The sequence below is a fragment of the Euprymna scolopes genome, chromosome 36, assembly GCF_053919585.1.
Source record: "Euprymna scolopes isolate OS-2025 chromosome 36, ASM5391958v1, whole genome shotgun sequence".
NCBI classification, from domain to species: Eukaryota; Metazoa; Mollusca; class Cephalopoda; order Sepiida; family Sepiolidae; genus Euprymna; species Euprymna scolopes.
In genome coordinates, this window is record NC_136517.1 from 5,064,055 (window position 1) to 5,083,206 (window position 19,152).

The 19,152-nt window shown below is 34.7% G+C and overlaps 1 protein-coding gene across 1 annotated transcript in view; it reads left to right on the top strand.

Moving 5' to 3' along the window:
- The first annotated feature begins 8,928 nt into the window (after positions 1-8,928).
- Positions 8,929-19,152, top strand: part of LOC145260294 (spermatogenesis-associated protein 17-like) — a 48,783-nt gene continuing 38,559 nt past the window's right edge. Inside the window, exons 1-2 of the mRNA XM_080118147.1 lie at positions 8,929-9,087; positions 14,923-15,012. Of these exons, the coding sequence (XP_079974273.1) occupies positions 9,011-9,087; positions 14,923-15,012 (167 nt within the window). The 5' untranslated portion in view covers positions 8,929-9,010. The remainder of the gene's footprint in view (positions 9,088-14,922; positions 15,013-19,152) is intronic.

A 19,152-nucleotide genomic window follows, 5' to 3' on the forward strand; every position in this document is an offset into this window, starting at 1 on the left:
TTTTTTCTCGTCATTACTTACATCACCAAGGTGTGTGTGTGTGTGTGTGTGTGTGTGTGTGTGTGTGGGAGAGAGAGAGAGAGAGAGAGAGAGAGAGAGAGAGAGAGAGATTTTCCAGAATAGCCAACAAAAAAGTGGTAAAAAAATAAATAAATACACAACAAATAAATGTTACTAAAGTTACTTTTCTACCTGGATAAGTTTTTGCGTTTTTACTTATTTTAAAACGTTTTTTTTATTTTTTATTTTTTTTATTGTTTTTATTATTATTAGGTAATGTAAAAACGGATTAAAACGAAAAAGAAAAACGGTGATCTCATTCGTGCCTCGATAATCGCTGAAAAATCGAAAATTAAACAAAATACTGATAAAAACATATCCAATAAATGTCACCAATCGTGCGAAAATGTTCTACAAGTATTTTGGTGTTTTTAGCAAAGAAACCAACAAAGGAAAAAAATAAGGGTTAAAATTTCAAATTTATAACAAACAAATGTTATCAAAGTTACGTGGATAAATATTTTGTTTTAACGTATTTTAAAGCTTTTATTGCCTTCGAAAAAGAACGAGTATCGAGTTCATAAGTTGCTCACCCCAAACATTTCGTTCATATTTTGTTTTAATTTTTTTTTCTTTTTGTAAAACTCGATTTTCTTCCTCTGTATACCTGGAGCTAAACGGGACTTCCATAAGCAGAGTTTCTTTCCAAGGATTTTCTGTATGTGGGATGCAGTACCACATGGCTACTCCCCAGTTAACTACAACATAGTCATTTTCAAGTTCAATGTTAACAAATTCTTGTTAAGTAATCACATCCAGCTCAGATCCAGCCATAGTTTGCAACTCTCAAGGTGGTATCTCAACCTCCACCTGACACAAATCATTGATCCTTGTCCTCGAATGGCCTTAGGGTCTTGATGAGTGGTGACTTGTTAGTAAGTAAATAATTAAAAAAAAAAAAACGCTAAAAGACTTTACTTCTTTTCGCTTTATCTTAACCAGTTTCTGTTACAAGTTTTTACATCAACTGGTTTGCCGGCAAGAACTCTGTGTTGGTTAATTTACTAATTAGAAAAGTTTTTTCTTTTCTCCTATTTCATATGTAGTACTAAATTGATTTTAACACCAGGGTTTTAATTTAGAAAGGCGAGGGAGGGTTAGGGTTAGGGTTAAAGGAGCAAGTTATGGGGTGGGTCTGGGTGGGTAGTTGTAAGGCTATAATAATAAATTTCAGAATACCAATATATATTAGATAATATGTAGCAATAATTCTAAGCTTTCTTTGTTATTAGATATACAGGGAGGGGGTTTGGGTATAAGGCAGAGGTAAAAAGATAGGGTAGCAAAGATTAAATTAAAGATGGCTTTCTGTGTGGTAGGGATATCTCCAGTGAAGACCCTAATTTACCTTATATGTGCTTCCGGGGTTACACCACTGCATTTATATTTGCACTCTATCACCCTCACAATAGCGGAGTTACTCTCTTTAAAAGCATATCTGAGAAAAATTGACCATATCGTGTCTGCTCATCCTTTGGCTAACATTCACATTTGTGGTGACTTCAATGTCCACAATGTGGAATGGCTGACCCACACCCACTCGAAGAAGACAGATGATGAGGGGAGGTTGTGTCATGATTTCGCCATTGCCTATGACCTCACTCAGATTATTCACGAACCCACCCATGTGCCCGATACTTCCGGTCAGTACGCAAGCCTTCGAGACCTTTTTCTCATAACTTCCCCTGAGCTATGTTCATGTTCCGTTCTGTCTCCTCTGGGGTCTTTTGACCACTTGGTTATATGAGTTAAGATAAAAATGAAATGCAATAAGTCTTCAGACGTACCTCTCCATCGTACTGTATATCGATACTCTATGGCTGACTGGGATAGCTTCCGTACATTTATATCTGATCTACCCCTGCATTCCATGTTTAAAAAGGATGTGTCCTCCATAGTATCAGACCTGACCGAATGGTTAATTGTAGGCATAGACCGATTCATACCATCCAAAAAATTCCAATAAAAACCTAATAGCCAGCCATGGTTCTCCTCAGAATGTGCTGCTGCCATCGCGCAGAGAAATCAATTTTTCAATAGCTACCAACGTAATAGATGTACTGAGACTAAAGCTGCTTTCACGACTGCCAGCAACTACTGTAAAAGAGTAATAAAACATGCAAGAGAGCTATATGCTCAGTCCGTTAAATCCAAAGTAGCTGAGCAGCGGCTTGGTTCCCACCAGTTCTGGCAAATAGCAAACAGGATCCTGAACAGACACGTGCGTTCTATCCCAACCATCATCAATGGACCTGAGGTCATCTCATCAGCATCAGACAAGGTCAAACTATTTGCCAAGAACTTTGCAGCTAATTCTACCCTATGCGACGCAGCCCATCAACTCCCCGTATGTCCTCCTATAACAGACAACATGCTATGCAACATACAAATATCTGTGCGTGAGGTCGCTAAGCTAATCAAGAACCTTGACTCCAGTAAAGCAACTGGCTCTGACGACATTCCAATTATAGTGCTGAAAAAGCTTCAACCAGAACTTGCCCCCATACTTACAAAACCGTTTAAGCGTGTCCTTAAGGAGCAGTGCTTCCCAACACCCGGGAAAACCTCATCAGTATGCCCTGTATTTAAGAATTCAGATGATAAGTCGTCTCCCTCTCAGTACAGACCAATAAGTCTCCTGTGTGTCATGAGTAAGTTGCTGGAATCCATATTAAATAGAGAAGTAGTCAACCACCTCAGCAGAAATAACCTTCTTAGTGACATGCAATATGGTTTCCGTTCTGCCAGATCTATAGAGATGTGCTAACAGTTATATCTCATAGGATTAGTGAATCTCTTGACAAAGGCTTCTTCTCTAGGGCAATTGCTCTTGACATATCAAAGGCCTTTGATAAGGTATGGCATAAGGGCTTACTTCACAAGATTTCCAGCTACGGTATAACTGGAAATGTTTTCTCAATCATTAAATCATTTCTCCCTGATAGGCTCATAAGAGTAGTGGTTGATGGGCAGAAATCAGAGGCCCCCAGTATTAATGCTGGAGTCCCTCAGGGATCCATCCTGAGCCCAACTCTTTTCCTGATCTACATCAATGATCTCCCAAAACACATACTTAAATCATTTGTTGACATCTATGCTGATGACACGACCATCTATGGCAACACATCAAAGGCCGTAAATGACAAAGTTCTCTCTTGTTCTCTCTCCTCTGATCTTGAGTGCGTGGTACAGTGGGGGAAGAGGTGGCTGGTTACTTTTAATGCATCTGAAACTAAGCTCCTATCTTTGCATCACCAACACTCTGATCCCCATCTGACATCAATTGAAATGGATGGCTCTCAACTAGGGAAAGCTCCATGTTTTGATAAACTTCTGGGATTGACCTTTACTCCTTATCTGAAATGGAACATCTACATCAAGTCTATTGCCAATGTCGCCAATATTTCACGAAAAACACCCGTCTAGCTGAAACCACTGTCAAAAATTTTCCCCACTCTTTATCTGTGCCAAAACCAAAACGTAGATTCCATGAACTAAGCTTCTTTCTTAGAACTGCACGCCTGTGAAACACTGTTCCGTTTACCTGTTTCCCACCTGACTACAACTTTGATGCCTTCAAGTCCAACATAAACAAATTCCTGATGAACCGCCCCCTTAAGTAAGACACTTTATCAAATCTCAAAACTAACGTACCGTACACGCAATAACCCTTATCCACGAGTGGCTTCCGGGCCTTGATAAGTGGTGACCACCTTGTAAAAAAAAAAAAGAAAAAAAACCTTTTCCTGCTTATGAACGAGCATATATGTACTCCGCTGTTTATATCTTACTCGTTCATAAATAACATAGATCACTGGTCCTTGCAGTCGGGTAATTTAGGACCATATTGTTGACTTTTGCACACTTTTTTCTATCATGGAGATTTAAATCCTCCGGGAGAATTGTCTTCCGAGCTCTCTGCTTTGTCGGCTAATCCCACATATATATGTATATATGTGTGTGTGTGTGTGTGTGTGTGTGTGTGTGTGTGTGTGTATGTATGTATGTATATGTGTGTATATATATATATATATATATATATATATATATATATATATATATATATATATTGTTCCTGTGTGCCTCATTCTTGTATGCATGATTCAACTTTGCCCCCGTTTAACTAAATTTTCAACTTTTCCCCTTAATTTTATTTCATGCCTTATTTTGACCTTACCTTTATATATATCCCTGAATTTTATTTACCTTTTAGCTATTGTTATTATTATTATTATTATTATTATTATTCTTAGTAGTATTTTTATTATTATTATTATTATTATTATTATTGCTATTATTATTGTCATTGTTATTATTATTATTATTATTATTATTATTCTTAGTAGTATTTTTATTATTATTATTATTATTATTATTATTGCTATTATTATTGTCATTTTTATTATTATTATTAATACTACATTTTCCTCTATTACTCCACCACGCCAATCATCCACATCCAAAATTCTCCTTTTATACACCCCCAAAAACTTTGCTACCCTATCTTTTTACCTCTGCCTTATACCCAAACCCCCTCCCTGTATATCTAATAACAAAGAAAACTTAGAACTATTCCTACATATTATCTAATATATATTGGTATTCTGAAATCTATTATTATAGCCTTACAACTGCCCACCCAGATCCACCCCATAACTTGCTCCTTTAACCCACTTTCGAACCCTCCCTTGCCTCTCTAAATTAAAACCCTGGAACAGGACGCCCCATGTATTCTCTCTTTTTCAACCCTGCTTAGAGTACACCTATTCGCCCTTTCGCCTTAAATCATTACTATAATAACCCTCCCAAAATTATAACCCACTTCATAGTGCTGTTGTCGTCTCGGTTGCATCTGTCAAAAAATTTCTCTCCATAGATAATAGACATCTTACACACCGATAAAATAGAATTACACAACATACACGACATAAATTTAAAACTATTTTTTAGAATTCGATAAAACTCCCCTCAACAAATCTATAATTTTAATTGATCTATTTCGTTCCTAATGAATCCCACACTAGACGTCGCATCCACACTATGTTACCTTGCATCTTTTCTACTCTTCTGATGATAAGCATTAGGCTTCGAAATGCCTTCGCATAAAGCGTCCCTTCTATCCCCCAACTAATTGTTTGTATTCCCTTATTTAATAAATGAACCAATTTATATTTAACAATATATAGTTTTTGTGACTTCATTTCTCATTCATATGGTTCTCCTATATATATATATATATATATATATATATATATATATATATATATATATATATATGTATATATGTCTGTATAATTATTTACTATAATAATTTACTATAATAATTAAATACCTACAGACATTAGTGCTTCATCCTTTCAGGAATCTTTAGTACAAAAAGTCACTTAATTTGATCATATATATATATATATATATATATATATATATATATATATATATATATATATATATATATGATCAAATTAAGTGACTTTTTATATATATATATATATATATATATATATATATATATATATATATATATATATGAATTTTTTTTTAATGACATTTTCACCCTAAACAAGGCACATTGCCACTTTGATGTAGGGGGCTGCTATCAGGGACATAAACTACAGGTGTACTATGTAGGGAGTTGGGCAGCAAGATGTCGGTTCATGTTACACTTGAACTTCTGCATGTCAGTACTGGGGAAGAAACTACTGGAGTAGAAGGCTCTCTTACATCTAGGGATCGCTACTGTGAAAAGGTGGGATTTAGCTGCTTGTCGGGTCTGTCGGGAGTATTTACGTAGAGGGGGGTACAAGTGTCTGCAGTTCGTCAGAGCATTCACTGTTAAAGTACTTGTAGAACAGGCAGAGGAATGCAACATTTCGTCGATGGGACAGAAGCTGAAGCCTAGATGACAGTTCAGGACCTATTAGGTTTGCGACTCTCTTTTGAACCTTGTCTAGGAGTGAGAGACTAGTAGCAGATGCACCAGCCCAAATATGACAACAATACTCCATACATGGGCGAATGGTGGCCTTATAGAGGTATAGGATACTTTCGGCCATTAATAGCTTTCTAGCACGGTAGAGAGAACCCACCTTCTTCGCAGCAGTCCTGGCAATACTCTCAATGTAATTGTTCTAACTCATGTTTCCTGTGAATGTTAGGCCGAGGAGTTTAAAAGATGTACTTTCAGATAAAGAGTCTTTGGCCATTGCAATTGGTGGTAGAGAAGGTTTCTTGTAATTATTGAAGGAAACAAGTTTAGTCTTGGCAGCATTGAATGTGACCATCCATTTTTGTCCTCATTCCACTACAGATTGGAGGTCATCCTCTAGTGTTTCTGCCATTTCTTTAAATATGTGTTCATTTGTTTTCCTGTCGTGTCTGTTATAGAGCGTGGTGTCGTCAGCATATATACCCATCTTACAAACAATTTTGTCAGGAAGGTCATTAATAAATATTAGGAATAATAGAGGTCCAAGGATAGACCCTTGGGCACTCCCGCATTTATATCATATTGTTTAGATGTACGACCGTCGAGGACAACCTGGATTTTTCTCTTATCTAAGAAGGATTTAATTATGTTAAGTATTTTTCCAGTGATATCGTATGATCTGATTTTTCTGAGAAGACCTTCATGCCATACCCAGTAAAAAGCCTTAGATATATCTAGAGCTACCGCTCTATACTCCCCTGCTTTGTCCAGTGAATGGTATATATGCTCAGAGATTACAGTTAGGATATCTCCTGTGGAACGAGCCTGCCTAAATCCATATTTTTAATCGGTCAGAAATTTAGTATCTGTAAGATGATGGACCAGAGCCTGGTTAATTATGGACTCAAATATTTTGGCAAAAAGTGGGAGGAGGCTAATCGGGCGGTAATTTACTGGGTCGGTTCTTTCGCCAGAATTCTTGAAAACTGGTACCACAGAAGCAGTTTTCCAGCAGGCAGGAAAGCAAGATTCATTAAGGCATTTGTTGTAAAGTTTGGAGAAAACTGGAGCTACTTCGGCAGAGCATTTTTTTTAATAGCACAGCCAGGATGAGATCAGGTCCACATGCTTTTGAAGTGTCAAGATTTTTTATGATAGCATGCACTTGAGAAGGGGTGATCTTCAGATCGTCTAGTGTGGCATCTGTCCGCAAAGGAAAGTCAGGGAGAAGGTGGTTAGCAGGGTCCAGTGTGGAGTTGGAGGCAAACCGACTGGCAAGCATGTTAGCTTTTTCGGTTGCTGAGCAAGCACTCTTGTAGATTTTTCAGAAGTCACAGGTTCCTAATTTCTGTGCTTCGATGCGTTTTTTGGTGGTTTCAGTAAATTCTCTCTTAGCTGTCGCTATTTCTTTCTTACAGTTACTTCTGGCTTCTATATACTTCTGTCTGTTTGAACTGGATTTATGTTGGTTAAATCTGTGGTATGCATGCTGCCTTTGCACGATGGCAGCTGCAAACCATTGGGGAGAGTGGGTCTTGCTATAAAGTTCTGTGTGGGAACATGTGCTCTAATTGCCGCTTTGAACCATTCAGTGGTCTCATTTGCGCACTGTTCAGCAGGAAGTGAAAAGATATTTCGCCATGGGGCGTCTCTGAGGAGATCCCTGATGGTTTCTCAGTTAGCCTTTTTATAATATCTCGTTGTTTTTAGTAGTGGCTCTTCTGTTTTGGCTCTAGAGTTAAGGGCTATTTCAACCATTATAATTGCATGATCGGCGTTTCCGAGTGGGCTGTGGGCATTCGTTACACAATCATCGGGAACTGTGGTCAGAAATAGATCAAGAAGTGAAGCGTGTTGTTCTTCCTTGTCTGGGGAACGGGTTGGAAACGTAACCATTTCTGATAGGGAATGAGATATAGAGAAGTTACGTGTTGTGGTACCAGCTGCGTCTGTGTAAGTAGAAAATCCAAGCTAGTTGCTGTGGTGGACATTGAAGTCACCAAATACATGTACTTGTGCGCTAGTGTCGAGGGAAAGTGCTGTATCTATACTGTCAGAGATTTTGTTTATTAGGGTACAGTCGTGGGTCGAGGGAGAGCGGTAGAGAAAATAAAAGTAGCTAATGTTGTGTTGCATGTTAATTCTAAAGCACATAAAGGCTTGATCGTCCGATTCTAGTTTTGTTTTTCTAGTCAAGGAGAGGGTGTTACAAACATAAACTCCAAGTCCGTGCATATGTCTGTCAGAGTCCTTATGGCAGAGTGGGAGATATCCGGGCATGTTAAAGTAGTTAGAGGGGATAGGGGAGTGTAGGTTAGTCTCACTTAGTGCTAAGATATCCGGGGTGTTTGTTAAGAGAAATGCTTCAACATCATCTAAATTAGTTCTAAGCCCAAGGATGTTCGTAAATGCAAGCCTCAAGGAAGGAGGCAAATTGGTTTTGTTTGAGTTTTGCCCTGGTTTAAGCATAATTTTTTTTTATTGTACTGTCATTTTTTTAAGAGTTTCAGTTTAGGTAAGGGTGCTGAACAATTTAGTGAACAATTAAATGAATTTTTTTATGAGCACTTAGTTCCATAACGAGTACGCATAATATAATTTTTTTCAATATTTTCATTTTTTAAAATTTTATTTCATTTATTTATTTATTTGATTAAACCAAACAAGTCACATAGATGTAAGAACCATGCACACACGAAATGTGGTCACATACAGGTGAGGGTTCAGCTTGGCGTTAAGAACTTAGAGTTATCTCCCTTTCACTTTGTGGTCGATTAATTTCGAATTATTATTATTACATTATTTAGCCAGTTCAATCGTAGACTAAAAGCACGTCTAAATTAACTTTTATGCAAATCCCGTTGTTCTAAAAATTAGGAAAATAAACATTTGTACTCCTTTTTTAATTTTATAATATTAATAAACATATTTGTTGTCGTCGTCGAGGAGAAATGATGTCTGTTGCCATAGCAACGTGCACTGTGCCACTGCCCCTGTGTTCAGTGTTTTCGAAATAGACGAATTATGTCGTCTACGGCCAGAATGAGATTTCTTGAAAGACTTCATACTTGTATAATTCCAGAGATTTATAAAGAGAAAAAGTGAGTAGAATTGACATTTTTATAAATGTCTTTACGGTTATTTATTTATTTATTTATTTATTTATTTACGTAATTTATTTATTTACGTAATTTCCTAATGGAATGACCGCTTTCTTCGCGCTTATTGCCAACAATTTTATTCAAAGTTTGACTTGTACGGTTGTTTAATTTATGAAAAAAAAAAAAAAAAAAAAAAAAAAATTACGTTCGAATTTATTATTTTCGTTCTATTTTGGCATCGTTGGAGAAAAAAAAACACAAAATATTAAATTTAAGTTCAACAAATTTTCTAAAAAGAAACCTTGAGTAAATACTGTTCTGATGTTACATTTCACTTTTTCTGCCCTCGGTTCGGTCAGTAGAAGAGAAATCCTTCATGACTGAGACAATTTTAATTTTTTTGTTCCTATCCAGAGTACCCCCTTTTGGGGAACTGGATTTTCCCCACATTAAAAACCGACTTTGTGTCTAACTCTACCCTCGTGGGGAGGTAAGTAAAGAGGAACATACGTTTAAGTTTTGGTTATTTTTTTAAAATTTTCGGTGCTTGTGCAGTTTACCGGGTAAAACATTATTATCACGTGCTTAGATAGATATCATGTCGAAATTAGTATAAATTTTTAAAAATTACGAAAAATAGTCCATTACTAAAATAATTTCAAGTAAAAATAGAATTTATGAAATTGTCAAATTTGATCGTAAGTTTTAAAATATTTAAGTTGGTAGGTATATGCATTAATGGCGGAAACCGATGGGCATGGGGAAGGGGCAGTTTTGAAAGTTTATCATAATTTTTTTGTAGGCTTCCAATTATTTTGCGATTGTATTTGAAAGATTAAAATATAGAATAGGGGACAACGAAATGAAGTTTCATTCTATTTTCAATAAACAACTATTTGTCATTTTCGTTAGTGGCGTTTAGTAGAAGAGTACAAGTAAGAAACGGGTTAGTAGGTTGAAGTTTTCTTGTGTGAAGATAGATTTAATATATTGCCAGCTTGTTGAGGGAGAGAATAGTTCAGTTCCGTTTACACGTGTTTATAGCTAGTAGCAGTCGGTACGAAGGAAGCCGATTAAAGGAGAAAGAAAGAGCAAAGTCTTCAGTGTTGTCGTGTGTGTGCTGGTGTATGTGTGTGTGTGTGTCGTGTGTATGTGTGTGTTGGTGTATGTTCTTTAGCATGATAAACAATGTTCATTTGGGTATCGCACGTGGAAATGGTAGTTAGAAGAGAGCCATTGTTAGCTTGTACTCACGTTCGGCCAGGGGGGACTAAGCCCCCCTCCCCCGGGCGATGTGTGCTGCTTGGCAGAGCATCGAGAAAGAGAAAGAGGGTTTCAGATTTTGCTTTTTATATACTCAGTCACATGATTGAGAGCTGGCTTATGATTGGACAAGCCAAGGAGAAAATGAATTTCAAATCTCAAGTCGAGAGAATTAGCTTCTGCCTGTGATGTAGTGAGTGTCAACTGCTACACTATCGTTGCATTTTCATTTTTTCTAATCTTAAAAACTAGATGTTGGTGTTACTATTATAAGCTTTGTTACAGTTAAAGAAAAAAAAATCGCTGCAGCTTGGAAATGAAATATGTAAAATAAAGTGGTGTTTATGCACTTATGTTACTGTGCTATTTTTTCACGTTAAATTCAAGTTTTACAATCTTTTTTGTTTATTACATTGTTAGGTGAAAGTACAGAATAGTTACAATACACCCCCAGTTCGGTCACATAAGTGCACGCAACTGAAACTAGTTCTTTTTTTTTTTATAATCACAAATTTAAATAATTATGAATTTATTCAAACGATCTTGCTAAGTCAATCCCCCTCCAAAAATATATATAATAAAATCTCGAGTTCTGAGAAGTAACTCCTGCCTATGTTGTAGCGAGTGTCGGCTGCTACAAAAGCCTAAAGTTTATTTCTTAAAGGAAAAAATATTTTTACACGTGAAAAAAAAAAGTTATAATGAAAAATGTTTTCACAGCAACATTCAGGAACTGACAAGTTCAGCTAAATTTTGAAGTTAAATAAATTCATTGTAAAAATCCCTTGAAAGATATTGAATTGAATTAAAAAAAGAAAAAAAGAAACTTAATTAGACCCCAAAAGCGAGAGGTTTTGGCTTTGCACAATCAAAACAGACCAAGTCATCTAGCATGAGTTCTACATGACGCGAAAAATGGCAGAAAGTCAAAAGGCTCCTGAAAATGATGTCAAGTGGTTGGAGAGAGGGAGGGGTTGCAAAACCGACTGATTTTCTTTTTTGTTTTTCCAGCCATGCATTCGTACATTCCTATCGTGAATGTTTGTATACTTTTTACCATCTTTTAATTTAATTATTTTCACGTGTTCATACTTTTAAATTTTTTCATTTTTTTTTATTTTTCAAGATTATATAAAAAATTATCTCACGCTAAAGATTCCATGTTCATTTATGCAAGGAAAATATTAGAATCTTACATATAAAAATACGCTAAAAATGTAATCGTAAAAAAAGAAGAAATATCTTTTGCAATTATATTTTTTTCTGTGAAAATAAATAATGCTTAATTCAATGATAATATCGTTAGTTCGATAAATTAATTTTTCCTCGAGTTATATCGCTTTCGTTAATACAGACTTTTGGGACGTTTTTCATAATTATTTTTTTTGATTGTTACAATTTACGATGTTTTATTTTCATTGAATAAAAAAGCAAAAATAAATTTATTCATTTTTTTTTTTTTTTTTTTTTACTGCTGAAAACCATAACTTTAGTATAAGTGTTTTATGTTTAAACAAAATAATACATTGCCACTAAGATTCAAATAAAAATAATGGGTTCATTATATTCCGTGATTATTACTTGATAAAAACTGAAAATTTCATTAAAATTAGTTAATTTCCTGATTTTTGGTGAATTTTTAAGTAAAGGGGAGGGCTCAAAATGTTTATACATTTTGAGCATTGGCATTCATTTTGCACATACCTAAAAGTTGGAGAGTTTTTTAAATCTCATAATTTATCAGAAACAGACTCGTATCCCTTGCTTTCCTTGAAATCCGCTATTGAAAAAAATAAAAAATGTCCGACGGGCTAGTCTACGATTTTTTTCTGAAAAATAGGTCTAGCACATCTATTGGATCATTTTTCCAAATTTTTACTAGATTTTGACATGAGATAAAAGTATGTAGTGTTTTTAGTTGAAATGTATTTGTTCGAAAATTTTCTATACTGTACAAGCAACAAGTTTTCTACTGTTTCTCCAGTCAATCAATATAAAACCAAAAAATCCAACGGTCAAAGTTCACCGTTATGCCAACTGAAGACACCTCAACATTTTTCGAGAAATCAACAACTTTTATAGGTTTTCGGTTATGCCGAACACGAATAGCGCAGGGAAAATATGCTAAAACACAAATGATTCCAATTGTTTACTCTCTTTCTTTCGCTGGATCTTTCGGCAGAAAGTTTTAACATGAAAGTGTTAACTCAAAGTATATTCAACCAATGAAAATCTTTCCAAGCTCTCAAAAAGTAACACATATGTGTGAAAATAATAAGTCAGTGCCAACTTAGAAATTCCAATAAGAACAGATCAACAAAATCAGTTCTCTCTAGATTACACCAGCCGCATTGGAAAAACAACAGAACGTACGCTCTTCAATCTTCCCCTTTGTGAAGGAGGGGAAGCAAGTAGCAAAGAAAGGGACTCTATGATTTACGTGTCCAACTTTAATCAACTCACGTATATCTATACATGCACTAACAAGAACAAGGTAAACCAACACACATACATGCACAATGCCACGCTGCCAAATACTCATATACATATATTATGTACACATACATATCATTCACTCGATAAACATATTGACTTTTAACTATTATTTAATCAACTTCTTTATTCAAACACGTGTTACTCTATCAACATTTTTATTGTTGTGAATAGTTTTTATATTCTTTTATATTGTATGAAAATGTTTTCTTATGAAACATCGTTTTACTCAATTTTTGCATTTTCGAAACTCTTTTCATGTTTTAGATAGCACTTGTTATCTGGTGACTCTTCCATTATTTCAATGTTTCATTTTATGATACATGTTCCATATAAATGTCCTTCAATTTCTTCCTTCGGTATAACATGACTTTTATACCCCAGTTCATATTTAATGTTCGTGTGGTTTTTGCCAATACTTAAAGATGTTATTGTCATCCAAAATGGCCTCTACCAAAGCCAAAGACCACGCCACGCTTCCAAATACCTTATTTTTATTTAAAGCAAAGCAAATAGCATTAAAAACGATTAGCTACCAAAAGCTTTTATTGCACGTGAAACAGTCAGAAAACAGTCAGAAATATATAGTCACCATCTTTATAAGCAAGTTGAGAATGCCATGACAAATCATCATATTATATGAATCTGAAGATTCTATTGTTGGCATTGGTTTCTCTGATATTTTTTCAGTCAAAGTTATTTTTAGAAAGGCATTAGGAGGGACCACGCGAAGTTTCCCAAGATCCTAAGTGAAAGTGATTTTTGTGGAACAAACTGAATTTAAACTTGGAACACCCAGGTTGTCAGTCCATGTCGTTAACCACTGAACCATCGTCACCTCTCATTATAAGGACAGATAACTTCAGTTTATAATTTTTTATAAAGAACAAGCAATAAGAAAAACATTGATTTACCATTTTTTGCTTGAAAACTTTTCAACCAAAAAATGGTGTTAAGTTTTGAGACATTGTGTTGAACAAAGATGGCGGCGTAGTTCAGATCAGTAACCAAGATGGCGGCGTAGTTCAGATCAGTAACCAAGATGGCGGCGAAGAATTAAATGCAGTCCGTGACGTAGCAAACGGCAAACTGATTGAATCCAAAATTCGACAATTTTTATAATAATTTTGCGACGTTTTCATTGGTTGTTTAGCACAGCCGTTGGTTATAAAAATGATTGGCGAATCCATTCGTCTCATACACCCATCAAAAACATTTTACAAATGGTAAAATAATGTTCTTTTTTTTCTGTTCTACTAGCACAATATCTTTGACAAGTCAAAGAACAAAAGATGTCGGAAAGATAAAAGAGGAAATTGTTATTGTCAATAAAAGCTACGAAATGTGTCTCCTGGCAAATTGGAGCAAGGATGGTATTGAATTTTGATTCCTACAGAAGCATTAGTGCCCAAGTTATGACGATGCATCTATACAAAGTTCTTCAGTCCTGCCTGCAGAAAGCGGATTCACCCACCTATCTGAATCACGATATGCGGCAATGACTATTTTCATTTTGCAGCACAAAAGCTGGATATTTTACAAAGCCGTGCTTCCATGATTGTTTCCTTATTGTTGTTTTCGTTTTGGTGAGGATGACAAGACTTTCATGGCGCTCTGATTACGATTCAAATAAATAAATCCTTAAATAAGTCGACAAACACGTGCTTACATTTATAACAAGTTTTTTTTTTGGGGGGGGATATCACCATTTAATTTCGGTTAATTATTTTAAGACCTCATTTTATTTGTGATACCCGACTTGTTTCCAGTCGGCTCCTCACTATAAACGTTCCCAAACTTCATTAATGATGACACTCAACTTGCATGATTGCTAATTCCATTTGCTTCAAGCACTCTCTTGTTGAATTTGACCTGTTGACTCTTGATCAACAATCATGACTTATAATTCTTGTTGAATTTGATCTGCTGACTCTTGATCAACAATCACGACTTATAATTCTTGTTGAATGAGTTCAAAATCATCCGATGTACAGAAATACAACATTTTTACACTTCCTCTATTTTAAGATTTATTTTAATTTCTAAACACCTGATTGATTTTGTTTTATTTTTTTCTAGTGAAACCGAGAAGAATAGAAACTGTGAATATTCAGCGATTGTTAAAATACAATCTTGGTTTCGTGGCGCTAGATCTCGGTTTTACCTAAGGTAAGAAACAACGAATCTAAACTTTTGAAGAACTGAAATGAGATTTGATTTTGTGGGGAAAAAAAACAAACAAAACTTTTGTTTTGGAATTTTTTTGATGAGGATTGATAATTTGAATTACTTGAATTATTCAAATTACTGCTTTCATTTGGAATATTATTTACACAACGTTTTGACCGATGTAACCTTGTGGATCTGGAAAATGTTTCTGCTGAACACACATATACAATGCCACGCTGCCAAATACTCACATAAATTACTTATACACAAATATTATTCACTCTATAAACATATTATTCACTCTGTAAACATATTATTCACTCTATAAACATATTATTCACTCTATAAACATATTATTCACTCTATAAACATATTTTTCACTCTATAAACATATTATTCACTCTATGAACATATTATTCACTCTATGAACATATTATTCACTCTATAAACATATTATTCACTCTATAAACATATTATTCACTCTATAAACATATTTTTCACTCTATAAACATATTATTCACTCTATGAACATATTATTCACTCTATGAACATATTATTCACTCTATGAACATATTATTCACTCTATGAACATATTATTCACTCTATAAACATATTATTCACTCTATGAACATATTATTCACTCTATAAACATATTATTCACTCTATGAACATATTATTCACTCATTAAACATATTATTCACTCTATAAACATATTATTCACTCTATGAACATATTATTCACTCTATAAACATATTATTCACTCTATGAACATATTATTCACTCTATAAACATATTATTCACTCTATGAACATATTATTCACTCTATAAACATATTATTCACTCTATAAACATATTATTCACTCTATAAACATATTATTCACTCTATAAACATATTATTCACTCTATGAACATATTATTCACTCTATAAACATATTATTCACTCTATAAACATATTATTCACTCTGAAGTGAATAGTATCAGTAAGTAAAGAATTGCCTTTTAGAAAGGTTTTATTAACTGTAAAATACACGTACGCTCTTGAAAGGATCGAGCGGGAAAATGAAACAGAGGGCGCTTTTATTATGAATGTCAATCCCAAGGGGGATAACTCTTAACAACAAATTAAATCATAACATTTTCCCCGTCCTAAAGTATTCAAGTAAGGGGTAATTAATTATAGACAAATTTTTTTTTTTTTTTTTTTTACAATCACATAAGAATCATTTTATTTACAAATAACATATGAACCCAAACTGCAGTTTTTTCAGTATTTAGTCACAAAATCCTTATATTTACTAGGGAATTGTCGAACTCGGGACGACCTTCGCACAGATTGGCAGGAATGCTGATTTTCAGTATTATTTTTTAGTGAAATCTGATTTTCTTCAAGATCAGACGATTGATTTTTGTCTTCCTCATGACCAATGTTTTCATTAGTAGAAGGTTCAAATAAAGTCTCTGAAGTAGTAGGATTATTATTAGAGTTTTCTTCATTTGATGAGTTTGGAGCTAAGTCTCGAACGTTGACAGTGGTTTCAGTACCAGAAGGTAGTTGAACATAAGCGTAGTGGGGGTTGACATCTATTAGGGTGGCAGGCGTTACAGGAGGGTCATATTTACTTGTTTTAGTGTGGTTTCTAATATATATTGGGCCTGGTTTAACCCAAGAAGGAATTGAAATTCCGGAAGCAGATTTACGACTATATTTAAATAGTCTATCATGGGGAGTCATATTAGTGGCAGTACAAAGTAATGATCTAATTGAATGAAGTGCGTCCGGTAGTATGTCTTCCCAATAAGGTAGTTTCATTTGATTAGAATGTAATGTTGTTTGAATGGCCTTCCATAAGGTACTGTTGAGTTTTTCAATCTGTCCATTACCTTCAGGATGATATCTACTTGTTTTAGAAGTAGCAATTCCTTTTTTGTGTAAAAAATCCTTTATTTCTCTTGCTAAAAAATCAGAAGCACGGTCAGTATGTATCATGTCAGGCAAACCAAAAATTGAAAAGAGTTTGTTTAGACAGTGGATAATGGTTTTGCTTGTCATATCTCTGCAAGGAAAAGCGAAAGGAAAACGGGAATACTCATCAATTAGAGTAAGTAGATATTTGTTGCCATGTATAGAAGTAGGTAGAGGGCCTTTAAAATCAAGATTTAATCGTTGAAAAGGTAATATGGCTTGAATGAGAGTCCCTCCATTGGTATTGGCGAATTTGGGTTTCAGTAATTGACAGGATGAGCAAGAGTCAGTAATATTCTTAATTTGATCCAAAGTAAAAGGGAGGTTCCTCGTTCTTATAAAATGGCTTAGTCTTGAAACACCAGGATGACATAATTGTTTATGTAAATCACGAAGATCTTGTAGATTGTAAGTAAGAGCAGAGATGCGAGAGAATGTGTCAGCAGCAATATTTTCAGGTCCAGGTCGATAAACTATAGTGAAATTGTATTGGGATAATTCTATACGCCAACGACATATTTTGTCATTCTTAATTTTTGATTTTCTTTTATTGTCGAATATGAAGCTGATGCTCTTCTGATCTGTGATGACTTTAAAGTGCCTGCCGAGTAGAAAATGTCGCCACTTACGGAGAGCTTCTACAATAGCGGCTGCCTCTTTTTCTACTGCATGGTGCTTAATTTCGTTAGTATTGAGAGTTCTTGAAAAAAATGCAATAGGACGACCTTCTTGATTTAGTGTTGCAGCAATGCAATAGTTACTAGCGTCCGTTTCTACTTCAAATTCTTTATTTGGATCTACCGTTATTAAAGTGGCGTCTTTTAGATCATTTTTCAATGTTTGAAAAGATTTTAATACAGATGGAGGTAGTGGAAATTCTTTGTTTTGATTTAGTAATAAAATTTTATCAGAAAATTTTTTAATGAATTTGCAGTAATAGGAAAACATTCCAACTATTCTTTTTTGAGATTTAAGATTCAGCGGAGGTGGTATTTCGAGTAATGGTTTTAGTCTTTGATAATCGGGAGCTATTTGATTATTTTCTATGGTGTAGCCGAGTAGAGTAATAGAACTAGAAGAAATTATGCTTTTATTTTCATTTAAAGTGATGTTATATTGTTTAGCAATTTTGTAGAATTTTTGAAGATTGTAATCGTGTTCTTCTTGATTTTTTCCACATATAGTTACGTTATCAACATACACAAAGGTATCGGTTAGATTTTCTTTTTCTATAATATAGTCTATGCTCCTCTGGAAAGCACTTACTCCATTGGTGACGCCAAAAGGAAGACGAGTAAATTGAAAAAGTTTGCCACTTACTTCAAACGCAGTGAATTTACGATCAGCATGATTTATAGGTATTTGGTGATAAGCAGATTTTAGGTCGAGAGTAGAGAAGATGTTATATTGAGCGATGTCGTCTACCATCTTATTGATATTAGGCATTGGGTAAGCGTCTAGTTCCGTGAATCTATTAATGGTATCGCTGTAGTCGACTACCATTCTTTTCTTATGATTCTCATTCGAAGTTACAAGAACTTGCGCTCGCCACGGAGATATCGAAGGTTCAATTATGCCTTCTTTCAACATTCTAGCAGTCTCTTCTTTTATGAATTTGTTGGCGGCAAAAGTGTAACGTCAGGATTTTGTCGCAATAGGAGTAGTATGAGGAGAAAGATTAGAAAAGAGAGGAGGGGGTGGAACGTTTATGGTAGGAAAAAAATTATTCGTGTTTATAGCTCCAATTATAAGTTTGTCTCTAGGACCGTCGAATTTAAGTGTTACTTTTTTATATTTTTTTAAAATATCTTTTCCGATTATTAAATCAATGAAAAGGTTTTCAATGATTTCAATTGTTATTCCAGAATGGGTTTTATCTTTCAGTATTAAATCCACGACAGCTTAGCCAGTTATTTTAGCATGTTGATCGGAAGCAGCCAGAGCTATAGTTTTGTTTTTAGGTATTGTGAAGAGTTTAAGTTTTTTAGCAGTATTTTCATTAATGAATGTTTTTACACTGCCGGAGTCCACCATAGCGTTCACGAAGTGCCCGTTAATTTGGCATTGAGTGAATGTGACATCTTTGGAGTTAGTTCCTAGTCAGGATAGAGAAGGTGAGGGGTAGTCAGAGTCGTCATAAAGAACAGCGGTATGAGTGTTAGAAATAGAAGATTTAC